The following is a 24,600-nucleotide window of genomic DNA, read 5'->3' as shown; positions in this document are numbered from 1 at the left end:
GAGAGCAACATTAGGGACTAAATCTATGGATACATCTCTCAACACCATATGAAACAGAACTGAACAGATTTACTTTTTCTTTATGCATATTTTACAAATCACTCCCCTTTTAAACTGTAGTATGAGTTGGAATTATTTCATACCTGTTATTCTCTTATTTTGTATAACTATAATGATCATATCTGTGTGCCTTAGAAATACTTGTTTTGCATCAATCTTGATAGACGGTACTTATTATATGTTATAGTTTGGATTCCTAAAGCTTTTAGTCTACTATCCCATCATCCAAGGGTGGTTTTCACTATAAGTAATGGTTTATTTTTTGGACGGACACTATCATTTACACTTTTTTTACTATGTTCAATCTGAATTTACTTTAAAAACATCTATATTGATTCTGACTCTTTCTACATCCAACTCACAGGTTTACCATTGCTTTGAGAAAAAAGATTATTCATTTACCCATTTTAGAAGGGAAGATATAGTCAATTGTTCTGGGAATGCCATTTTCGAGCCTGAGACCTGAAAAACAGGCTTGGGGCTTAACTGGTTAAAATGTTTTACCATAATGTCTAATTGTGCATTGTATTACATCGCCCTATTTTATCTAGTTTAGCTTTTCTTGTTTCGTTGTTTGTAATGGCAGAGATTAGGGATGAATAAAGTACAACTATAACCATAATCATATTAAAGCATTTCAATCCATAGAAAGGTATGTGCCACGCAATTTCAGTAGAAACAGGAACACTTTATTGCCCTTTTGTTTTGTTGAAATACTATTTCATAATAATTGTAGAGTATTTATTTAAATAATTCTGGCACCTTTGGTATTCCATAGATGTCACACATCACAGGTTTAAATCTTTCCACACTCTACAAATGACAAAATAAAATCGAAATAATCTACATGAATAAATATGTATTGGATTACATCCAAAACGACACCGTCATTTCCACATAGCTGACACTAGCCCGCCAAACCCTGGCTAGCAACTGAAACCAGCTAGCCCACAGCTAGTTAGCTACTATTCCTGAAAAGTTCGGTTTTAACATCAGAACTACAAGTTACTTACACAAAGAAGCTAAACCGGAGGGTTTATTAACATTACCATTACGAAATAAAATAATATAGATTACTTTAGGGCTAACTAGAAAAGATACCAGAACTGATGGAGGGCAAATTAAAACATGACTGACCTGGGGCCTATACTACGAAGCAAGATTTTCGTTTAGCAAGCTAACTTCCTGGATTTCCGGTCCTACGAAGCTGGTTCACTTCTTAGCGGGCTAGATAACTTATTCTGAACGGCTAGCCTCCGGAGCAGGATAGGTTCCAGGATAAAAGCACTGCCTGCTGACCAATCAGAGCTCAGTGTGCGGAGTTTAAAGCGATCAATTCATATGACAGGAGGAGAAAGGAAATACAGTTTAAACTGCCTTTGCAGGGAAGACGGCCGGCCAAAATCACCGACTGTGTGAACGTGAAAATTAATAGAATATCACCTCCCATCTTCAGAGCAATCTGACTATTATAACATTAGCGTTTAAGAAAGCTTACTTAAATATCTGCCACAACATAAGTAACCGGATCAAAGTAACATTACGTACAGTCCGCGGCACTGTGAGTGCAGACGTCGATGTGTCCCATTATCATTCATATCACATGATATCACATCATAATGTGTCATATTAGGGCTGTGCGATTATGGCAAAAATCATAATCACGATTATTTTGGTCAATAATTGATATCACGATTATTAAATACGATTATTCATTGGCTTTGAAAACATCCATTTATTGAACTTTAAAACAAATACAAATAATAATTTGAACAGTATCTTTTTAACTGTTGATTACCCTGAACGTATAATTCAACTGAAAAACCAATACAAAAATAATAAATACCAATAAACAAGATCAACAAATATTTTGGAGCGCACTTCAACAAGCTACTAAACATATGTAAATATGATAAATACAAATAAATTAGACTAAAATAAATTAGATCAAATATGTTGCAGTGCACGGTCACAACCTAGCAAAGCAAAATAATCGTTTTTTCCGATTATGTTGTTTTCGTAATTGTGGCAGGCCAAAATCGTAATTGCGATTAAAATACGATTAATTGCACAGCCCTATGTCATATATTTCCTTATCTGAGTCAGCTTCTTGAGCCGTATCTGGCCGTGCAACACTCACAGTGTCACATACTGTATGCAGAAGTATTATTTTAAGCAACACATTAAGTTGACGAAACACTCGAGACGGGGCAGCAGTGATATCATAAAACTGTTAATGAACGTATTCAAATGCTTTTTCTTTTACCAGCAGTATTCACCTTGCAGCTGCAACTATGTGGCTTTTATCCTAAGTGTTTAAGTCATGGATGTTTAAAGTTTAACGTCTTCATATTTGTCTAATATTAGTTGACTTTTCATTCAGGAAATATATGACGCGCTGCGCTGTCAGTACACGGCTTGTCCATGTTTGTGATTGGTCGAACACTCCAAATACCACCCCTTTTATGTGAACGCGCACCTAACTAGATAGGACACGGCTGGCTTGAGCGATCGAGTTGATAGCCAGCGTCGTAGGACCGTTTAGTGAGAGTGTTTTTTTTTTGGATTTAGTCAACCGGATAACTCAAAACATATCCAGGATATGTTGAACTAGATTCGTAGTATACCCCCCTGCTTGGAGCATCAAGCTAACTGAAGCTGGACTCAGATGTGCGACAGCGAAATACACCCCCGGGTACAAAATAAAGGTATGCATAAACAAACAAGGCGGACCCCATTTACATATGAAAAGAATATATCATTTTGGTGAAGTTCACAATAACAGAAAATAAAGATGTTCAAGTATACAAATAGCCAGTCATAGAATAGCAATCTTATTTTAATAAAAAAAAAAAAAAAAGTTTTTGTTATTTTTGTTATTGGGGGGGGACATTTTGAGTGTATCTGAATATTGGGGGGGATGTGTCCCCCCCAATGTATATGGTGAATTCGGCCCTGATTCATTCTAAAACAGGGGTAGCCAACACGGTGCCCGCGGGCACTTGGTCGCCCGCAGAGGCAACGTGAGTCGCCCGCGGGGCATGTTCTAAAAATAGCTCGCCAAGCAAACCCAAAATGTATAAAATACACAAAACAAAAAAGGAAATGTAATTAAAAGAATCTACCCTATGCATAAACGAAACCTAAATCATAGCGAACTCTATCTACTTACTACAACTCTATATCTATCTAACACCCCTCCTCCCCCCCACCCCCACAATGAATATCAACCAATCACGTTCTTGCTTGATTTGCGGGACCAGCGTTGCAGTCTGGAAGAAAAGCAATGTGGCACCTCCCCGCTGATTTTCCTTCTGGCAGAATCTACACAACACATCAGCCCCATTGAACAGCCTATCATGCCAGCCTATAGAGTGGCGAAGTCCCTCCCCTTCCGGTTGAGCCCCATGGGACCTTATTTCGGAAAAGTTATGCATTGAAGTCAATGGAGAGAGAAAGATTATCTTTCGATCCCGTTTGAATTGTGCCACGAATTACACATATGATGTTTGTCAATTTAAAAGATAATTTTGCAAGTCAAAAAAATTAAAATGTGTCGTAAAACTGTGAAGTAACACATTTGTTTGTGTGAAAGGCTCAATGAACTACATCTCTGGTCAACCACACACGTCACCAAGATGGCCGTCACTACTGTCTTGTCAACAAACGATTGACTATCCTCACTATCACCACAATGAAACACGTCCTGAAGAATGTCATGCAAAGCCTGCCTTCCTTTGATTCTCTCTGAACTGCCTGGTCGTTTTAATGTTTAATGTCAACCATTTGTGCAGATAGCATGAAGTAGAAAAGATCGCCGATGCTAACGTTAGCGTTAGCATTTCTCCCCCGGAATTAAATGGTGTATTATAGAATGATCACACCGGTGACAGTACTATTCAAAGGGTTCACGAAATATGACTACTACTCTTACTGTTTAACATTTTGGGTTACTTAATGTTACTTCATGTTAAGGCTAATAAAAATGACAAGGCTGTAATGCTAACTAACGTGCTAGCCACTAGCTAGGTAGCTAACTTGATCAAGCCACTCCTGGTCGTTTCATCAGACGGGAAGCAAAAGAACGAGCAAGACCCATTGCTGGTATAATAACAACCTGGTACTAAGCACACAGGCATCTTGTTAAAGTTATCTTATCTTAGCCAGCGCCATATAGATAGATTATATCTATATTGCGCTGATCTTAGGTATCTGAATGGTGGAGGTAAACAATTGTGACATCACTTACGCGACTCTGGGATTTGTAGTCTTTCTAGTTACGTATTTTTCATAGTCTTATATTTCAACAGTTTTACGACAAACTGTGACTTTTTTGACATGGAAATGATTTTTTAAGATTGACAAACATCATATGTGTAATTCATGGCACAATTCAAACGGGATCGAAAGATAAGTTTTCTCTCCCCATTGACTTCAATGCATAACTTTTCCGGAATAAGGTCCCATACCCCGGAAGTAAGTGGGAGGGACTTCGCCACTCTATACAGCACATGAGGGGCAGAGTTTTACTGTGTGTGTGTTGCAACTTGCATATATATTTATTGCACTTGACGCACACACGCATGGCGTAATTTCCACCTGGGACAGGGGGGAAATGTCCCCCGCTCTTTTCGAAATCCCGTTTGTGCCCCCCCACTTTAAAAATATGTTTATTATTATTTTTTAACGCAAGCCGTCGATCGCCACGGAGGAGCTCACAGCCTCTGTGAGCGAGCGAGACAGAGAGAGAGCGAGCGAGAGAGCTAGGGAGGGAGGGAGGGAGAGAGTGAGAGAGCTGGGGGGGAGGGAGGGAGAGAGCGAGAGAGCTGGGGGGGAGGGAGGGAGAGAGAGAGAGCTAGGGAGAGCATACCTTTATCTATTTAATATAGATAAAGTAAGAAATCATTCCAATGTGTACTATAGGACAGTAAAAAAAATCAAAAAACAGGGGAGTGATTAGTAAAATAAGCATACATAAAAAGAAAAAATGCTAACTAGGTAACATAAGATAAGAATAAACCAGTTTAAATGATTTGTTATTGGTTGTGATCATATTCTAAAGATGTTTGGATTATTGAAAAGTATACAGCTCTCTTTCATCTGAGTGTTGAGAGCTGTTTCCATCAATTCATGTTGTGCTCAAAGTGCTCCAGATTGATGCATTTCACTTCAACATTTAAAAATAATCTTCCCGGGGGAGCATGCCCCCCCTAGAGGAGGTGAGGACCCCCCTGGAGGAGGTGAGGCCCGTCCACCCCCAAATAAAGCAGGTTAAAATAATTAGATTGCATACATGTTCTTTTAGTAAACACTGAAAACGGGTCCCACAGACCCAAACAGCAAACAAAGGTTAAAGGTCAGCATATCATAATGTTAAAATGTGCTAAATATATACACTGCAAAAAAAAAAAAAAAGAGGAGTAAAAGTAGCCCCCGACTTGTTTTATATTTTAAAAGTAGCCCTCACCCTAAAAAAGGTTGGTGACCCCTGTTCTAAAACCTAGTCTGACCCGTGGTAAAATCCACCAAGCAAGCTGTGAACTATGTTATGTACGATGGTCTTCAAACGCAGCATGTATCCATGCAGGCAGTCTACTGGAGAGAGAGCGCGAGGGGTAGAGAGACATTAGTGGAATCAGAGAGGGGAGGAGGAAAGAAGGGAGGAGGAGAGAGCAGTTTCAGGAGCAGAGGAAGGTTTCAGTGGCCGGTTCGATAGAAAAAAAGAATACGTAGAAGTTGGAACTGAAGCATAAAGCGTGTTAAAGTCCGTGTGTGGAGTTACTGCTGCCGCGAGCCGCTGGGCACGTGCCTGCTCTGGATTAGATGAGACGGATTTCACGATGAGGAGCGACCCGGTTCTGTTCGGCTCCAACAGGGGTGAGTCTGTCTCTCTGTACCGTAATAAGACGTTATTACCAGTTCCTCAACACCCTCCTTTACTGAAGCCTGTTTTCCGTGGGAGTCTGCAGGGACCGGTATCTCAGAACTAAAGACCAGTTTGGTTCGGTATCCCTTTGGTATATTCTGCGGAACTTTATATCATCATATTTTTTAGCCTACTCTGAGTTTTCCGTTTTCTTTAAAACGTAGGCTAACCGTTTTTTCAGTGCAAAAAGTCAGCTAATGATATGAGTATGACATGCTTTAGACCAGGCTGTAGCCTATCTCCTGTTCGTGCATCGCTCAAAGCCCGCGTGCACAAACGCACGGACACACTTACACTTACTTACTTACACGCGCTGGAAAACTCCCGTTAGGATAGTTCATATACTTCCTGGCTGATTCTGGTCGACATTATGTTCAAAGGGCATTCTATAAGTCTGTTCAGAATGTTGAAGAGCCAGTGGTAGATTTCAGTTTGAAATGAGCAATGAAGTAGGCCTATCTCTGTTAAAAAAGTTCGGATGTTTCTCGAACAGGAGGGGTTAGAGAGGGCGTCAGGAGGAGAGGCTGTGGAGAGACAGCGGGCTCTGACCGTGACGTTTGGGTTGTGGTCGGTTTGTAAGTGTCTATGCAGTATGAACTTCGCCAACTCCATTCAATCATCTGGCAATTCAATATGGCCTGTTTGCACAAATGCACGCCTCATACATGTGAAGCAGGAGGTAAGGCCCTGACCTTGTTGTGTGAACTCATGAAGTACTGACACTGATTTATTTGTAACTTTTAGGATATATTCAGGCTAATCTTTGCTGTTACTTCAACAGAGGAATTTGGTGGATTGATCATTAGATTAGCATGAGAGCTGCATAAAGCTCAAGCCACATTGAAGAGTAGAGACTTTGTTAGATGGTACCCAAGACAGGCTCCTCATTGTAATACCAATTAAAAACTACACTGATCCCCCAAAAGTAAAATGTTTGTTTTTTCAGTTTGAATTGTTATAATCGAGTGTCCTGACATACTCCTGTATGATTTATTGTGGAGCTAATCACTTTAAATAGCATTTAGCTGGTGCAAATGTTTGTTTTAGGTATTATTTTATCATTTCATATTTTCGACATTGTTATGTAACATAATTCTTGTTTTTCTAGCATTGCAACCTTAAAAGCAAGTCTGGTTTTCATTACCTTATCGTTGCTAAACAACAGACCAAGATACATAAACAACACGTATTATGTTGCATGCTTCACTGAAACATAAAATAAAGGATCAGTAATGCACTTAAAATGACTGACAATTGTGCTAAGATCTGCTGCTAGCATAGGAGCTACACTCAGGGTATTGCTGACCTGTAAGGCATAGGGCTAGATTTGAAATGATACATATTTTGACATTCTGGACCTACTATATTTCCCAACAGCAGGAACAAAACCTACCTCAGTCGGTCTTAGTCATCGTTAGAGTCTAACCACCTTTCTTATTTTTTATTAAACGTTTAGGCTTTCGTATACTATTTAAATGCATTGTATTGGTAAACATAAAATATATGAGAAATTACCAATAATTAATATACAACCAGTGGTGTAAAGTAACAAAGTACATTTACTCAAGTACCTTACTTAAAGGTAGGGTAGGTAAGTTTGAGAAACCGGCTCGAGATACACTTTTTGTTATATTCCATGGAATGCTCTTAACATCCCGATAGCAATGAATATCTTAAGTGCTTTGACAAAAAATCCATACAAAAATGTCATCTGTGGAAGCCGTAATACTGTAAAAAGTGCGACCAATCATTTTAGCCGGTCCGGCTAAAATAACTGGATGGCCTACCTGCCTGTCAGCCTTCCATCTGTGCACAAACTTATCTCGTGCCCTCATTGGTCATGTGCGCGTTCGTGTGTGTTGGAGGAGGGGCTCTATAAGGAAGTGGCAGATTTTCTCCGGTTGTGTATTTTCAAATTCTAGCGATCTCGAGCCGGTTTCTCAAAGTTACCTACCCTACCTTTAATTATAATTTTGAGGTACTTTTTACTTCTAATCCTCTACAGTTCAGAGGCAAATCTTGTACTTTTACTCCACTACATTTATTAAATACCTTTAGTTACTTTACAGATTTGGATTAATGATGTGAAATATAATCAAGTGTTAAATCAGACTTTAGTTCCACCTGGAGTAAATTCACAAGCTACCCTGCAGTATACAAAGTCATTCAAACTAGCTGCACCTTTACCAGCTTTGAGAACACTTTAATGATCAATAAATGATCATAAAACATACATTATTCTGAAACGGACCAATCTGCACAATGACTACTTTTACTGTCGCTACTTTAAAGTGGACCTATCATGCTATATTTAAATGATATATTGTAGGGCCATACCTATATAAGGTATATTTATACGTTTCTGTTTTCAAAATACCAAACAGATCATGCATTTTAGCCATGCCTCATTTCGCTCTATGTGCTGTTTGCTGTCTACGGGTCTGATTCAGCTGACCACGCCCCCCTGCAGGAGAGGGTAGCCATGCTCTGATCAGCTGCTGGGCTGTCAGAAGAGGGGGAGAAAAAGAGATCTCCGTCCTCCGTGTTTTATTATATAGAGTCGTTATTCATTTGTTTTAAAGCTCAATAAATAACAAAGAAGACCTTTGACCGGCACTTTTCTAATTTTGTCCGGAAGATTTCAACTTTAACGGATATCTTGACTGGCGAAAGAAACTGAAACTGAAACTCTGCCGCACGGTCCCCTCGTTCCTTGGAAGAGGCGGAGAGGTGGGTGTTTGTCATCTGCTGGTGGACTAACCGGAGAGAATTACAGTGCTTGCCTCGACGGGGAGGGATTGCATTGAATTAAAGCAGCGGGAGCAAACGCTTGCCTCGGGGAGGGAGAAAAAAAGCCACAGCGGAGAATAAACAGAAGGGTAACCATGGTAACTATGGGCAGGAAGTGTTCTTCGCTGCTTTTGTGGCAGACTACAGCGCCACTTACAGGCCTGGCATATGTACTACAGCGTCTCCAGCGCTTTCGAGCGGCAATGGCCGGCCGTGGCCCAACCCCACATTCCCCTGATAGGTGGAGAGTTGGCCCAATAGCCGTAGCGCCACTTCTGTGACGTCATAGAAGTGTTCAAATCTGGATCAGTCTTTATCAGATCCGTTGCAGCCCCTTTTTTTTTAGATTTGGGTATGGAGGAAAATAGAGAGGGTTGTGTTTTCTGACACTTGGTGAGTTCCCTGGAACACCGGGGACACATATTCATGTATAAAAGACGTACAAAAGTGCATTTTGCATGATAGGTCCCCTTTAACTATATTTTGATGCTAAAACTTTTCTACTTTTACTAAAAGTATTTAGTGCGAATGCTGTTTACAGCATTCCACTATAGTTGTTCAAATCTTTATTCTTCCTCTTATTTCAACCAATATTTTGCTGTTGAATAACTTCAGCCTACTTTCAGCTACAGAAACCATTCAAATGTCAAAATGTTCAGCCTTTTCAGCACATGGTGGGAAACTTTCAACTTTTTCAAAATATTTTATACTTTTTGAAATATTCAGCTTTTTAAACTCTTTTTTTAACATGTAACTCAATGGGAGGAACATTCAAATCCTCTTTTACCTACACCGTGCGCCAAATGCTTCTCCTTCCACATACTTTCAGCTACAGACTTCATTCCAACTTTAAAATGATCACAAGACCTTCAGCTATAAGACTTGTTCTTCAGATTTTTCATATCTTTTACACTTTTTGGGATATTTAACTTAGTTTGGAGCTTGGTAAAGAGGCTTTCTTCAGATTTTAACATTAGTGTGTATTGCGCAGCTCGTTAAGGCTTAGAGTGCGTGATGTCTAGGGATGGGTATCGTTTGAAATGTATCGATTCCGATTCCGATTCCGGTTCTGCTTATCGATTCCGGTTCTTATCGATTCCCCGTTTCGATTCCAAAATTGTAAAAGAAAGAGGTCAAACGTTTAGATAACAAAAATATCTTTATTCTTTTAAGCTTTAACTGACATTTTTACAAATAAAAAATATACATGCAATACAAATGTATTGCACAATAGCTGTGCTTTATTTTAACTGAGCTATGCCTGTGGCAAGCTATTAACAGGCATTACACTGTGCCTTGTCTTTTTCTTTTTTAGTGTAGTGGAGCCTCACTTTAGAGCGTTTACCGCGATCCATCTTTGGTGTTATGAAGTGACTGAGCTCGTGAACTGTCTACGGGAGGGCGGGGGGAGCCTCGCTGCGGGGCAACTGTGGACCTCTGTCGCCTGTCAGCGCAACTTACATGATGCCGTTTAAAAAAGTTAAGGGCGGTGCCGGGCGTCAGCGTACCGAGTCACCGCGGCGCAGACGGACCCGCGGCACAGACGGACCCGGTGGAATACAGGGTCTACCGCGTTTAGGAACCGTTTAGCAAAACCAAAATTGTGTATTTTGTATGGGTACCCGGTACCCGGCATTTTCTTATCGGTTCTCATCTGGAACCGAGTTTCGGTTCCCAACCCTAGTGATGTCACAGCTAGAGTGGAGGAGAGCTTGAAATTCGCCTTACATTTTTTTTTTTAAACTACCATAATTCCCAAACCCTACACTCCTGGGACATAATTGTATGCTTGAATTGTAGGAACACATCTCTTAGCTTGACAAATTACAAAAAATGCTGGTTCTATTGGCTCTAACGGTTAAAAAGAGATGTCAATCATCAAAATCGAACGTGGGGGGCCAGAGATATGGAAAATTCACCCAAATGACCCCAGAGGTGTTTTTTTTCTCTTCTAAATCTCTCTAAAAAGGTCAAATTGCACTTGTTTTGCATCAATCTTGATACAGGGTACTTATTATATGTTATAGTTTGGATTCCTAAAGCTTTTAGTCTACTATCCCATCATTCAAGGGTGGTTTTCACTATAAGTAATGTTTTTTTTTTGGACGGACACTATAATTTAAATGTTTTACTATGTTCAATCTGAATTTACTTTAAAATTTAAAAAATCTATATTGATTCTGACTTTTCTACATCCAACTCACAGGTTTATAATTGCTTAGAGAAAAAAGATTATAAATGTAACCCTTTTAATAGGGAAGATATAGTAATTTGTTCTGGGAATGTCATTTTTGAGCCTGAGACCTGAAAAACAGGCTCAGGGCTTAACAGACAGACTTAAAGGGGACCTATCATGCAAAATGCACTTTTGTACGTCTTTTATACATGAATATGTGTCCCCGGTGTTCCAGGGAACTCACCAAGTGTCAGAAAACACAACCCTCTCTATTTTCCTCCATACCCAAATCTCTAAAAAAGGGGCTGCAACGGATCTGATAAAAACTGATCCAGATTTGAACACTGTCCTGACGTCAGGACGGTGGCGCTACGGCTATTGGGCCAACTCCACCAATCAGGAGGAGACAGCCACGGCCATTGCCGTTCGAAAGCGCTGGAGACGCTGTAGTACATATGCCAGGCCTGTAAGTGGCGCTGTAGTCTGCCACAAAAGCAGCGAAGAAGACTTGGTTACCATGGTTACCCTTCTGTTTATTCTCCGCTGTGGCTTTCTTTCTCCCTCCCCGAGGCAAGCGTTTGCTCCCGCTGCAATGCAATCCCTCCCCGTCGAGGCAAGCACTGTAATTCTCTCCGGTTAGTCCACCAGCAGATGACAAACACCCACCTCTCCGCCTCTTCCAAGGAACGAGGGGACCGTGCGGCAGAGTTTCAGTTTGTTTCGCCGGTCAAGATGTCCGTTAAAGTTAAAATCTTCCGGACAAAATTAGAAAAGTGCCGGTCAAAGGTCTTCTTTGTTATTTATTGAGCTTTAAAACAAATGGGGGCAGGCACATGTTCTGGCTGCTGGATAGACGCCGCCTGTGGGCCACTAGGCCCAGGCAGCTGTGAAACATCTCTGTAAAACAAATTTAAATGTAGGACAATAATTACTACTAAGTTCATTGAAATAAAGTTCAAGTAAAATGTTGCTCAAGCACAAATAACAATGCACACATCAAAAGAAAGTTTGGGAGGCTGGACAGGAGTCTCTCTCTCTCTCTCACACACACACACACACACACACACACACACACACACACACACACATACACACACACACACACACACACACACACACACACACACACACACACACACACACACACACACACACACACACACACACACACACACACAGGTATTTCCAGTTACTTTACATTCAGTATAAAATCACAGACACACATATACATACATCTGATAACAAAGTCTCATCTGTACAGGATGGTAAAATAATCACAGGCACACAGGGCGATTAATCGCATGATGTCCATAGCTAATTGCGATTAATCGCAAATTAATCGCACATTTTTTACCTCTAAGTACCTTAGAGGAATATTTTTCAAGTTTTTAATACTCTTATCAACAGTCTTTGTATTCTTCTTCCTCAGAAGAGTTGAAGACTTCAGGTTCTCAGGCTTTATCTTCACTGCTGCTTGCGAAACAAATCTCTAGCGAAGTCGGCAACTGTAAAAAAAGGTTTAGCCATTTTCTCTGTCTCTCTCTTTCTTCCTCACAGACGTAAACTAATGGGAGACACGTGGTTTATGTTTTTTTTTCTTGGTGAGTAGGTCCTTAGTGATTTCTCGATGTCCATTGGTCATTTCAGACCAACATGGCTGCAGGCCGAGATTTCCTTGACGGACACACGAATCCACCAATCCCACACAGTGTAACGCCGAGTCAAGCTGCTTTGAGCGGCCATATTGGCTGCTGTGCCCTGGTTACAGTCTCACAGGAGGTACCGCTGGAAATCTACACCTCCAGCGATTCCGCGGATATCTGAATCAAATTTCTACTCCTTATAATCAAAAATATATGATTAATTACGTAAATTATGCACACCTGGACGCGCTGGTGCGTCCACCGACTCCAGAGGGTTAACCTCTTAAGCCCTGAGCCTGTTTTTCAGGTCTCAGGCTCGAAAATGACATTCCCAGAACAAATGACCATATCTTCCCTTCTAAAAGGGTTAAATTAATAATCTTTATTCTCAAAGTAATGATAAACCTGTGAGTTGGATGTAGAATTATCAGAATCAATATAGATGTTTTCTATTTTAAAGAAAATTCAGATTTTACATAGTAAAAAACTTTAATTTATTGTGTCCGTCCAAAAATTCTTTTTTACTTATAGTGAAAACTACCCTTGGATGATGGGTTAGTAGACTAAAAGCTTTAGGAATCCAAAGTACAACATATAATAAGTACCCTGTATCAAGATTGATGCAAAACAAGTGAAATTTGACCTTTTTAGAGAGATTTAGCCAAAAAATCCCACTTCTGGGATTTGACCTATCTCTGGCCCCCCTTGGTCGATTTTGATGAATGAAATCTCTTTATAACCGCTAGAGCCAATGGAATCGAGGGAAAGTTATATACACACCAAAACGTTAACAAATAAGGAGTGAGAGTGACGCGTTACCAAAACCGGAAGCTGCATACCATTAGCAGCTAACTTTTCCGCTCCGATTTTTACATAAAAATGGAATTATGGATTATAAATAATTTCTTCAAAGGCACAGGTACATTATTAACCTATGGATCAACAGTTGTAGCATTTTTTTTCTTTCGTTTTAATGCCATTGAACACGTCTTTTGACCTAATTGACAGCTACGGTGAGACGATCTGCCGTAAATGCTCCGTAAAGGTACGTGTTGTGATGTCTGTGTTTGCTTCCTCTGTCGCAAGTTCGGATCGCTCAGTGATGATACTATACCTATATAATCTGTGGAGTCTCAACTTTAATCGGCTATATAGTATGTGCAGCTACGATAAGTAATAAGGGTATCTTTATCTTGAATTGTGTGCCGCAGTGCGTTAGAATTTTTTCGCTCAGGGGTCATTTAGACGCTTCTTATGAGACTTGTGTTTTGTTTTGGTAAAAATGGTTCATATCTTCAGTTAGCTGAGATTCTTCCTGTTAATCTGGTGCTACACATTAATAGTTTCATAAATGTTAAGAAGCCCTGAGACATTGTCTCGAAAAAAAAACGGTGGGAGGGGTCCAATGGGGGGACCGCCGTGCTTAAGAGGTTAAAGACTGTCCCAGCCTATTCTTTTCTGTCTGATGGAGACTTCATACTGACTTCAACACGTTCCACATATTTTATACATTATTGGTGACATTGGTGGTACAGTTTGGTTTTAGTTAAAAAGTTTGCAGTTAAAATATTCTGATGCTTTTCAAAGCGTTTTTACTTTATTTTCTCTTCTTAATACACATTCATTCACTACTACTTACCAGAGATGGAGTACTCGAGTTCCGATTTCCGGGACTCGTGACTCGAGTCCCGATTTTCGGGACTCGTGACTCGACTCGGACTCGCGCACTGATTGACGCGACTCTGACTTGGACTCGTGAATTCTCGTGCACAGTGACTCGTGACTCGACTCGGACTCGCGCACTGATCGACGCGACTCGGACTTGGACTCGGACTTTGACTTGTGAATTCTCGCGCACGATGACTTGGACTCGGACTCGTGAATTTTTCCCCCACGATGACTCGGACTCGACTTGTACATTGACGCTCCGACTTGGACTCGGACTCGAGCAAGTTTTCTCTGGAGTCTGATGTCCTCTATCCTGGCGTGTGCACCTGCGAGGCGAGTTCACGTACTGGGCCCCGCTATTCCAGTCTAGAGATGTCCAGAGACACACCCCGCATCGTGCTGTATGCTTTCACACATTCTGCTTCCACATTGGGAAAGAGCAGCGCAAAATGCTCGTTATGTGGAAGAAAGATTGAAGAGAAGGCTCCGTAACACATTACTCTAAACATCGAGTTCAGACATATAGGCTGTCTTGAACACTATCATCCGAGTAATGTGATCTAATCAATAAATAAAGATTCAGCCGATAACACGAAAGCACATGTGGCGCGTTCACACCGGAGTACTTTTCCCACAATCAGAACTCAGATATATTTGCGTTCACACCAAAAAGCCCCCTGAACTAAATTAGTTCATCAGAACCATTTTTACCCCCTTTTCAGTCCCTGCTAGAGAGCAGGGACTTTCGTGGGAGAAAAAGGTTCGTATTTCTGATTGGCTGGGCGGATTGCAAACCACGCCCCGTAAAACTCAGAAAAAGTTTTGGAAGCCGCCATTGTATTTGCTCGCATTAAAAGCTCACCAACGAAGAGATTACTTTTGTGAAAGCAGTTATGGCAACACCAAATAAATCAGCGGAGCTGTGGAGTGATGATGATGTGTCGGCGCTTCTGGAGATTTACTCGGACAACGCGATCCAGAGACTTCTACTGAAGGCAGTTTCCAACGCGAAAATGTACGACTGTATTTCGGTAAAGTTAGCGGCCATGGGAATCGTCCACAGCGCTAACGGACCGTCTCCACAGCAGCGTTAAAAAAATCTTGGAGGTGGGCGTATCTGAGGCTTGGGGATTTTTTTGCGATCAACCAATCACATGAATCTCCCGCCCGCGACATACGAAGCCAAAAAGCCCGAAGTAAACTGGATATAAACTCCCCAAAACAGGCGAAAACATACCACTGTCTCTGCCACCTCCCTCCATGCCTGGCTCCTCCGGTTTATATCCCGGTAGGTCTGGTCATAAAGCACCGGGTGATTGATTCGCTACCGCTAATTTCTCCTCCATTTTTTGGAATATGAGGAAATGACCTGCGGTCTGGCTCTCCCAGCATACACGCCGTTTGATTGGCTAGAGCTTGAACTGTCAGATTTGCGTACACGGGATTTGATTGGCTGACGCTTCCTCCTCAGCTTCAAAAGTTGAACATTGTTCAACTTTGGATCTTGAAAATCCTGAGAATCTCCGCTCGCCTGCCCACAATGCATTTCGGCGAAAGCGAAAAAAAGTGACGTCACCCCATTCAAAGTGAATGGGCAGAAGCGTTTCAAGATTTTTTAACGCTGCCGTGGAGACGGCCCGTAAGTCCTGCCGGGACAAAATAAAGAAACTGAAGCAGGACTCCAAAAAAATAAATACTGACACATAACTTTGCACTAAGGTGTGTCTGCTGCTGAGCCTATCCCTACATCTGGGACAGTCAATTTTGTATTATTATTATTATATATATATGCCACTGTTATTAATACTGACACATAACTTTGCACTAAGGTGTGTCTGCTGCTGAGCCTACCTATTATTGTTATTATATATATATTGCCACTGTCATTATATTGTTTTGATACTACTGACACTTATTGATCTGCTGCTGATAAATAAAAGAGCACCTACATGGCGATTAAACAGATCCTGTATCTTGCTTATTTCTCCTCTGACACTTTATCTTTAGTGACCTGTGTAGCATCCTATACATCACATGTAAGTGATTATACTGATACCATCATGTTTCATCGGTTATAAACTGGCGAAGCTTTATTTATTGTGTCCCACCCCAAATATGTGGCTTTGAAAAAGATAATTTCATTGTATTTCAAAATGGCGTCCATCAACACAAGCACTATTTATAGAAAGAGAAATGGTTAAGTTTGTAATTACCAGTGTTGTGAGTTCAATATTTTTAATTAATTATAGTAAGGGAACATCTTAGGAGTTAGTGTAGTGAGTTTCAGAGCAGTGTAATAATAATTTGACCTTTATGAATGTCCTCTGAGGAGGACATGGGGATTTGCTAACTTTTTATTTCCTCCATTTTACACTACACAAAATGGAGTCCACTATGGGCCAAAACTAACACGTAGGTTTCTGTAGGGTTCATGGCAGACGGATGCAGTTGCTCTCAGGAGGATATATAATAAAGGTGTGTTAACTGCTGAGCCTATTTACTGTGCATACGACACACCTGGCACAGTTTGTTATTATATTGCCACACTGTTTTGATACTGACATTTTATCTTTGCACTAAGGTGTGTCTGCACTATTGTAATTTTGTCTATTGACTGTGAGAGAACCAAAAGCACTGCACTGTACTGCACTGCACTGATATTTACATGCTGTTCAGATGCCCCATAAGGGCCTCGACAATGGCTGTATTTGTGACTGAGTTATTGGCTGAGTTATTGGCTTAAATAACTCAGTTACGAAGCTGTATAACACGAGCACCAAAACCACAACTTCAGTCAACTCCATCATGTCTGAGGTCGGAAGGTAAACAGACGCATCATAGGGTCCTTCTCAGGTCGATTAAATGGAATCCTTGCGTCCCTCACTTGCGTCGTTTCCCTGCGTTTAGTCCCTCCCACCAGGGAAGCATGGAGAGACGCAAGGAAACCACGAGAAGCAGGGAAATGAGTTTTAAGAGCAATGGGACGTCCTTTCCTCCGGAGCGTCACGTGAAGCGACGTCCGTTTGTGATGACACCGCACAGCTGATGTCTGACAGCAGCTCTGTCCCCGTTGTTTTCACACACACCCCCGCCTCTGTTAGTACACATTTACTGACATATACATTTGTATCATCTGTTGTAGAACCAAATAAATAAAATAAAATAAGAACTCATTCTCAAAAAAGATAAACGCCATTCTTAAAATGTATAAACGAACAATAGTTAGATTAATATTGATTAGAGTGCACAATAGAAATAAAATAATTCAGAGAAGAAAAAGAGATATGTTATCTATCAAAACCCAGTCAGATTAACATTCATTGGATTGCACACTTTGTTTGTTTGTGTGGATATGTAGCAAATTAACATTTTAAATAGCACTTAATGACTGACTGAATGGAAATGACAATAAATGAAAATGTAAAACGAAAAAGCGATCATGAAAATGTTTCCAATAAATAAATAAAATAATTTTTCACCACTTTGTTGTTCAGATATATCACATATTTGTAACTGAATTATACATTAATTGAAACAAAACACAGTATAAACTGAGGAGCGAGTCCCGTGAGTTTCATGTGTTTTCTTCACTCCGCTGGGAAACTGCTCTCATGTCAAGAAGCAACAGATCAGTGCATGCGCTGCATCGTCCAATCAGTGAGCGATACACAGTAAGGGGGCGGGGCGAGTGTCTGAGGATTTCACCGGAGGATGGTCTGGTGGTTCCTCGGTTATCGCTCCTCCATTATCGCTCCTCGCTCCTCGATCCTCGCTCCTCGATCCTCGGTCCTCCGGCAGAAATAAGAGCCATGGGACGCTACTCAAGATGGCGCAGACAAATCAACTTCCGGTGATACCGAGGACCGACGACCGAGGAAATGAAAATAGTCGACCTGAGAAGCAGCCATATACAGCGGAAGTGGAAGTTTTTCTTCTTCTTCTTCTCTAGGTTTTTTGGCGGATTGCAACTTTAAGGTGCATCCCGCCACCTACTGTACTCACGTGAAGTTGTTTGCGGCCTGCCAATAAACTCAAAGCAGAAGAAGAATAAGTGACGTCAGCAGCTTCATTTGCCTAATGCACCCCCAGGAACTCATTGCGGTGTGAACGCGATCTGCTTTAGTTCATCAGAACTAAAAGAGTTCTCATGAACTGAGTTCTCATTAACTATTGTGGGAAAAGAACTTGGTGTGAACGCCCCTATGGCTACTTAACATGCAGAATGTCGTCATTTTGCATGCTAATAGCCATGTGCTTTCTGGGGCTTAATCTTTATTGATAGAATTTAAACATTCACTATAATAATTGTAGCGTCCCCGGCTGAATGATGGTCAGACTCTCCAACTGATGGTATCTGTTTATTGGCCACCCTTGCTTTTATACAATCATTACCAATGTAAGAGCTTGTGCCCTTATCAGCCAGGTGCTAAAAACCCAATGTAACTATTTAGTATATGTTAATTTATTCGTCATCTATCCGTCATTATACATGTGTGTTTACACTGCTCCGTTGTCCATTGACTTCCGGTAAAAGTTCCTTCAAAATAAGAGCCCCGAAGAAGAAAATATTAGCATACAAATATAATCACTTCTCTAAAAGGTAACTCATTTTAAATATAGTTAGAAGGTCATTTACAATAATATAAATAATAATATTAATATGAATATGAATATTATTAATAAGCTTTATATTTGTATAGCATCTATTACAAGAATTGTAGCCAAACTGGCTTCACAGCAGTTCAATAGACACATTAGTATAACATGACAGGATAAAAGCAATGTAGAGGAGCTATAGCTACATTTCAACAAATATATCCACTAAGATTAATACATGAAGACTTGTGACTCGGACTTGACTTGGACTCTTCTTGGGTGACTCGGACTTGGACTCAGACTCGAACACAGGTAATGGTGACTCGGACTCGACTTGGACACTCCTTGGGTGACTCGGACTTGGACTCAGACTCGAACACAGGTAATGATGACTCGGACTCGACTCGGACACTCCTTGGGTGACTCGGACTTGGACTCGACTCCGACTCTCCCTATGTGACTCGGACTTGGACTCGGACTCGAAAAGTGGGGACTCGAGAGTGACTTGGACTCGTGAATTGGTGACTTGGCTACAACACTGCTACTTACATTTAATATTTAACTCCTTCAGCCTACTTTCAGCTATAAACCATTCAACCATTAACTTATTCAGCTATTTCAGGACATTGAGTTGTTTATACCTTTTTTAAACCTTTTCTTTTAAATATTAAGCTTCATTCAGCTTTATAATGCATTTGAGCTGTAACAATTTTGATTCAAATCATTTCACTTTTCTGCATTTCTCCGCTACGTTCAGCAACACACGTACTTGGTTTTTGTAACTAAAAGCAGAGACCATTCAACTAATAACATATTCAGCTTTTCTGCATTTCAGCTAAATTCAGCAACAAATGTACACAGTTTACAGCATTCACACGCATTTTCAGCAGGAAATGCATTTTCTAGTTAGAGCATTGCTTTCCCAGGTCCTCTGAAGCTGGCATTTCCCAGTAAGTTATCACAAAGTCCAGGTCAACATTGGGGTAGCTTCACACAACAGCCATAGGTTTCCTAACATGATCCTGGAATGACAATACAAATGCTCCATATCTCTTGTCCTTTACATGTAGCAGGCAATGGAGTGGTCCATGAACCGGACCCCTGCCAGCAGCTGCAGGGTGTCAGGTAGCCCCAGCGCTGCTCTGTGGGCTGCTGCTGAGGTTCTGACAGACATCCATTGTTTGGAGGAGCTGTAATCACATCTCAGCAGCACGAGAATGTAGCAGAGGCATGTGTTTGTTTTGGATTTGGTCAAGAGTTTAACAATTGTGATTTTAGGACAACTAATATTCAGGAATATAATAGATGGTAAACCCACCTGGTTTACCCAAGTTTCCATCATACAGTATATTCTCAGAGGTAACATTACAGCGTCAGGAAAATCCCTATTTTTGTTGGCTTGAATTGTGTTATCTAGTATAGATTGAGACCTAGTTGTTATAGTTTTAGGTAGCCTTGTAATTCAATGGAGGTGTAACAGTACACAGAAGTCATGGTTTTGTTCATACCCCAGTTTAAGAGTCACTATCAAGGTGGTTTCATTAAAATGCACTGGTTGTAGTTTTAATGTTAGCAGTAATAAAAGCTGGCGGGTTTTAGCCCTCAATAAGGCTCATTTTGGTACTAATGTCTTGGACCCTGCCTTGCTTTGGTCTCAGGGTTGACCTGAGCTGGTAGTGGAAACGCATCAAGGATCCCTTTCAGCAAGAGGTATTCCACTTATGCCATGTTATAGGGGCAAAAATACACAAGTGTTAAAGTGTTTATAGCCATTAATTATTACAATTAATCGGGGTGTGTGTGTGATGTGGGTAGTATAGGTACATGGTGTCACCGTTTTGGCCCATTTGGTTCTGGTTTAGACTCTCTGGTCCCCCCCCCCTTTCTGAAAGTCCATTTGCCGCTATGTTGATTAAAGTTTAAAAGCTTTCACGTGCAAGGACCTAATTTTTGGTGGTCGTAGGGAAGACGGATGGCAGAAGGAGAGAGACGAGATGAGGAGAACTGACTATCAGTAAGCTGGCATGTGAGAACAGAATCTTTCATTTTGAGCAGAATAATCATACCCCTGGTAGCCTTCGACTTCAATATTCATCTGTAAGGAATAAATACACAGGGAGAAGAAGAGAGATCTCCAGCACTATTTAGAAAACCTGTGTGGATTTTATAATATGTTTAAAAATACTGGCACTACTGATTTAATCATCATCATCATCCAAAAATGTACATTTGGACTTCTGCATCAAACTGTAAAACAAATAGGTTGTCTCACTGTCACATTGGTACATTTTGAGAGTATGTGTAAAGAAGCCGGATATAAAAAGGTACTCACCTTGTGGTAAACCCGCGAGAGAGAAAGCGTTTGAGCTCCATACTGTTTCAGAAATAATGCTTGATGTGGTTTGGAACATAATATGGCGTTTAATCACGGCAGCGTTTAGCTGAGTTTCTGCTGGTAGACAGCCTTCTCTTCACAGAGATCACTGCTTACATGCAGATCAAGCCCCCAGGAAGTGCGCCGGACTCTGAGGAAAATATTCGTTGTGTCCAAACGGCGGTACTACAATTTCCGTATCAGTCCATGACGTCACTGGGCCCAGAAAGACTTTTTCCCATTGACTAACATTGGGAAAGAGACGTCTGTAAATCAGTGGATACTTTTTTTTAAACTAAATAAACTACCCAGTATGAACTATTTTATAGCCCTTATTATAATCATTAGGTCCTTAAAGTTGTAAAATGCACTAAAAGCCGAATCTAGATTTATTTTCTGTCTCCATTCATTCTAGTGAGCCGAGAGTGGGAGCTCGGGGGGCGGGGCTTAAGGGGCGCATGCTCTGTGACCGCACATACGGGTTCTTCTGCTCTGACAGCCAGGCATGACGTGCCGGGTAATGTGTGACGTTTCGCTCTCTCAAAAGTTGGGGCATTTTGTCCTCATGCGCCAATGAGCAGCTCTCATAGGAAAGAACGAGACCCCGCTTCCGACGCGGTATCCAGTTCTTATTATACATCCATGATGCAGACGCTCCAAAGGGGCGTGGCCAGCAGCAGCTCCAAATGGGCGTGGTCAGCAGCAGCTCGGTTACATTTAAAGGGCCAGACCCAGAATCAGCACTTTAGTAACAGGGCTGAAATAGAGGGGCATGACATGAGGCATGCTACAATGGGTGATCTGTTTGGTATTTTGAGCAAAACACTTCAGAGACATGTTTTTATATATATCTGAGACATATATATCTATAATATACGCCTAAAAATAGTATAATGGGAGACCTTTAAGAAAGCACCAATGGATGAATCTAGCAAATATTTAGCTGCTGTGTCTTTCTGTATTGACAATTTGCTAATGCAAGTCATGACAGATTGCAGATTGGACCATTGCATCATCTACAGTAGTTACTTTTCCAGCAGGCTGTAGCTACTTTCATTAAAAACATATTATGTATAGGGATGGGTGTCGTTAGGATTTTATCGATACCGATACCGATACTGCTTATCGATACCGGTATTTTTCGATACTCTTATCGATACTTTTCAATAATTTGGTGATCAAAATTATAGACATGATTACAAGATACAAAGATTAAACAAAAGTCATTTTATTGTAATTTATTTGTATTTATTATTTAATGTAACTTTTTCAATGTCATACCAAGCAGGTGTGTTTGACAGTGTGTCTCTGGAAGGGGGGGCGTTAATTAGGGGCAGTTCATAAATCCATGTAAACATGACCATTATTCAGTTAAAATGAGATGCTGCGTGCGCACCTCCTACACCGGAAGCTCCGGTCGGCTAACCATTATAATCCGTTTATTGCGTTTATTATTTATAATTGTAATGATGGATTATCAGTAATCATTTGATTAACCGTTTTTATGCCCTTGAGCACAACTTTTGATCACAAATGGCTACGTAAAGTGAAGTTGTTTTCTTGCTCTTTACTGGCTGCTAGTTCGGTGAGTTTTGGTCGTACAGTGATGAGACTTATACCAATGGAATCTGTGGAATCTCAGCTTTCATGTGATATGTTGTTTGTGCAGATAAAATGACAAGGAAAAGATCGCTTTTGCCAGTTATGTGCTAAAGTAGCCGTTAGCCCGTTTTGCTAAGTGTTGATTTAGACTCTTGGTGTTGGACTTCTGTTCCGTGTAGGTAAAATGGTTAATATCGTCTGTTAGCTGAGTTTCTTCCCGTTAAGTGGGTATGCATTATTAATAGGTTGTTAAATGTTAAGAAGCCTTGAGACGCTGTTTCTAGCAAGATGTTGCGTCTGACCCTATGGTCTGCCCCCGGGAGTCTCACAATAATAAGAGCGCTGTTAGGAGAGATGACGAGTGGCATTCACAGTGGCCAATCAGAGTGGTACTCAAACCGGATACGTCATACAGGATGAGCAGTGGCGGCTCCAGAGTATTTTTGTTGGGTAATCTATGGTAGGGCTAACCCATACAGTGGTGGGGCTCAAGTCAGTATTTGCAATGTAATTACATAGTACATACACGCTATATCGCCCCCCTTGACAGTGAAACGCCATGCGTGAGGTTTAGATTGTTTCCCTGTCTCAATCCAAATTGAACTGTATGAAATAAAAAGGCACATTTGTCTTGTAGTAAATAAAAAGGGCGACCTGGAGCCAATCCTGCAATTTCCCCACAGGTGAAAGAGTTGACATGCTGAAAACCCAACCCATGCAGGGGGGTCTGGGGGAGATTTTTTGAAATACTAACATAAAATACACATTCTGGTACTCTCTTGAGAAGAAAAATAAATAAATCTATTACTACACATTTAAACTGCAAATGTTCTCTAAATCCTTTGTTTATGCGTGACCTGCAGGCATCCCAAATTGAAGGGTAAAATAATGAACACACATATGTGACCCGCTCTATCGAAATCAGTCGGATGTCGCAACGGCTCATTTCAAAATAAACGTGGATTTGCGTAAAAAACAATTTTTTCGGGGTTCGGGTGTTTTGTTTGATTTTAAATAAACAAAGTCTTGGCTTTCAGAATATGAAACTTTTATTTCCAAAATCACACGATAAATACATTTGTGAAGCTTGTGAAGGGAAGATGACAGGCACCTCTCGCTCGCAATCTGCTCTTCCGTAGCGCGGCTTCCCCTCCCTCCGGCTGAAATTATGAATGTAAGGCATATAGTTATCTAGATAACACGGCGGGTCCGTTACAGTTTGTTTTCATCTGATTTCAATTAAACAAAGTCTTGGCTTTCAGAATATTAAACTTGTTTCGGCAAATTTAGATGATAAATACAACTATGAAGCTTGTAACGGCATATTTACAAGCGGAGAACGGAGTCATTTAACGTCACAGCAAGCATAACAACAGCCGGTGTTTCTCGTGAGTGTTTTCCCCGGGAAACAAACACAATACACACAAACGCAAAAAATACACAACACACACACACACATACACACAACACTCGCGAGCTTCCCCCAGACCAGTAATCCAAACGGAAATATTTCCCCTCCGGACTATTTTGATCATTTGCTCCGCTAATAATCAATCAGATTGATGGATTCCAGAGAAGAGGAAACTTTGAAGGCCTTTTTCTCAAAATGATGACTCGGTGACAGTCATTATATAATGTGACATATTTTGCTTAATATTTGGAGTACAAAAACAATCTTGATATCATTAGAAAGCTAGGAATCTCCTCTTTCCAACAGTGTATACAACTCAAAATGTGTCTTCGGGTCAATGCGACTGATTTCGAT

At 40.8% G+C, this 24,600-nt stretch overlaps 1 protein-coding gene across 1 annotated transcript in view; it reads left to right on the top strand.

Moving 5' to 3' along the window:
• Positions 1–5,733: 5,733 nt before the first annotated feature.
• Positions 5,734–24,600, top strand: part of afap1 (actin filament associated protein 1) — a 127,019-nt gene continuing 108,152 nt past the window's right edge. Inside the window, 1 exon segment of the mRNA XM_034130915.1 lies at positions 5,734–5,937. Coding sequence (XP_033986806.1) covers positions 5,901–5,937 — 37 coding nt within the window. The 5' untranslated portion in view covers positions 5,734–5,900.

This window comes from Trematomus bernacchii, unplaced genomic scaffold (assembly GCF_902827165.1).
Source record: "Trematomus bernacchii unplaced genomic scaffold, fTreBer1.1, whole genome shotgun sequence".
Classification (NCBI taxonomy): domain Eukaryota; kingdom Metazoa; phylum Chordata; class Actinopteri; order Perciformes; family Nototheniidae; genus Trematomus; species Trematomus bernacchii.
Note: the sequence above shows the minus strand (reverse complement) of the source record. Positions and strands in the feature narration are given on the sequence as shown.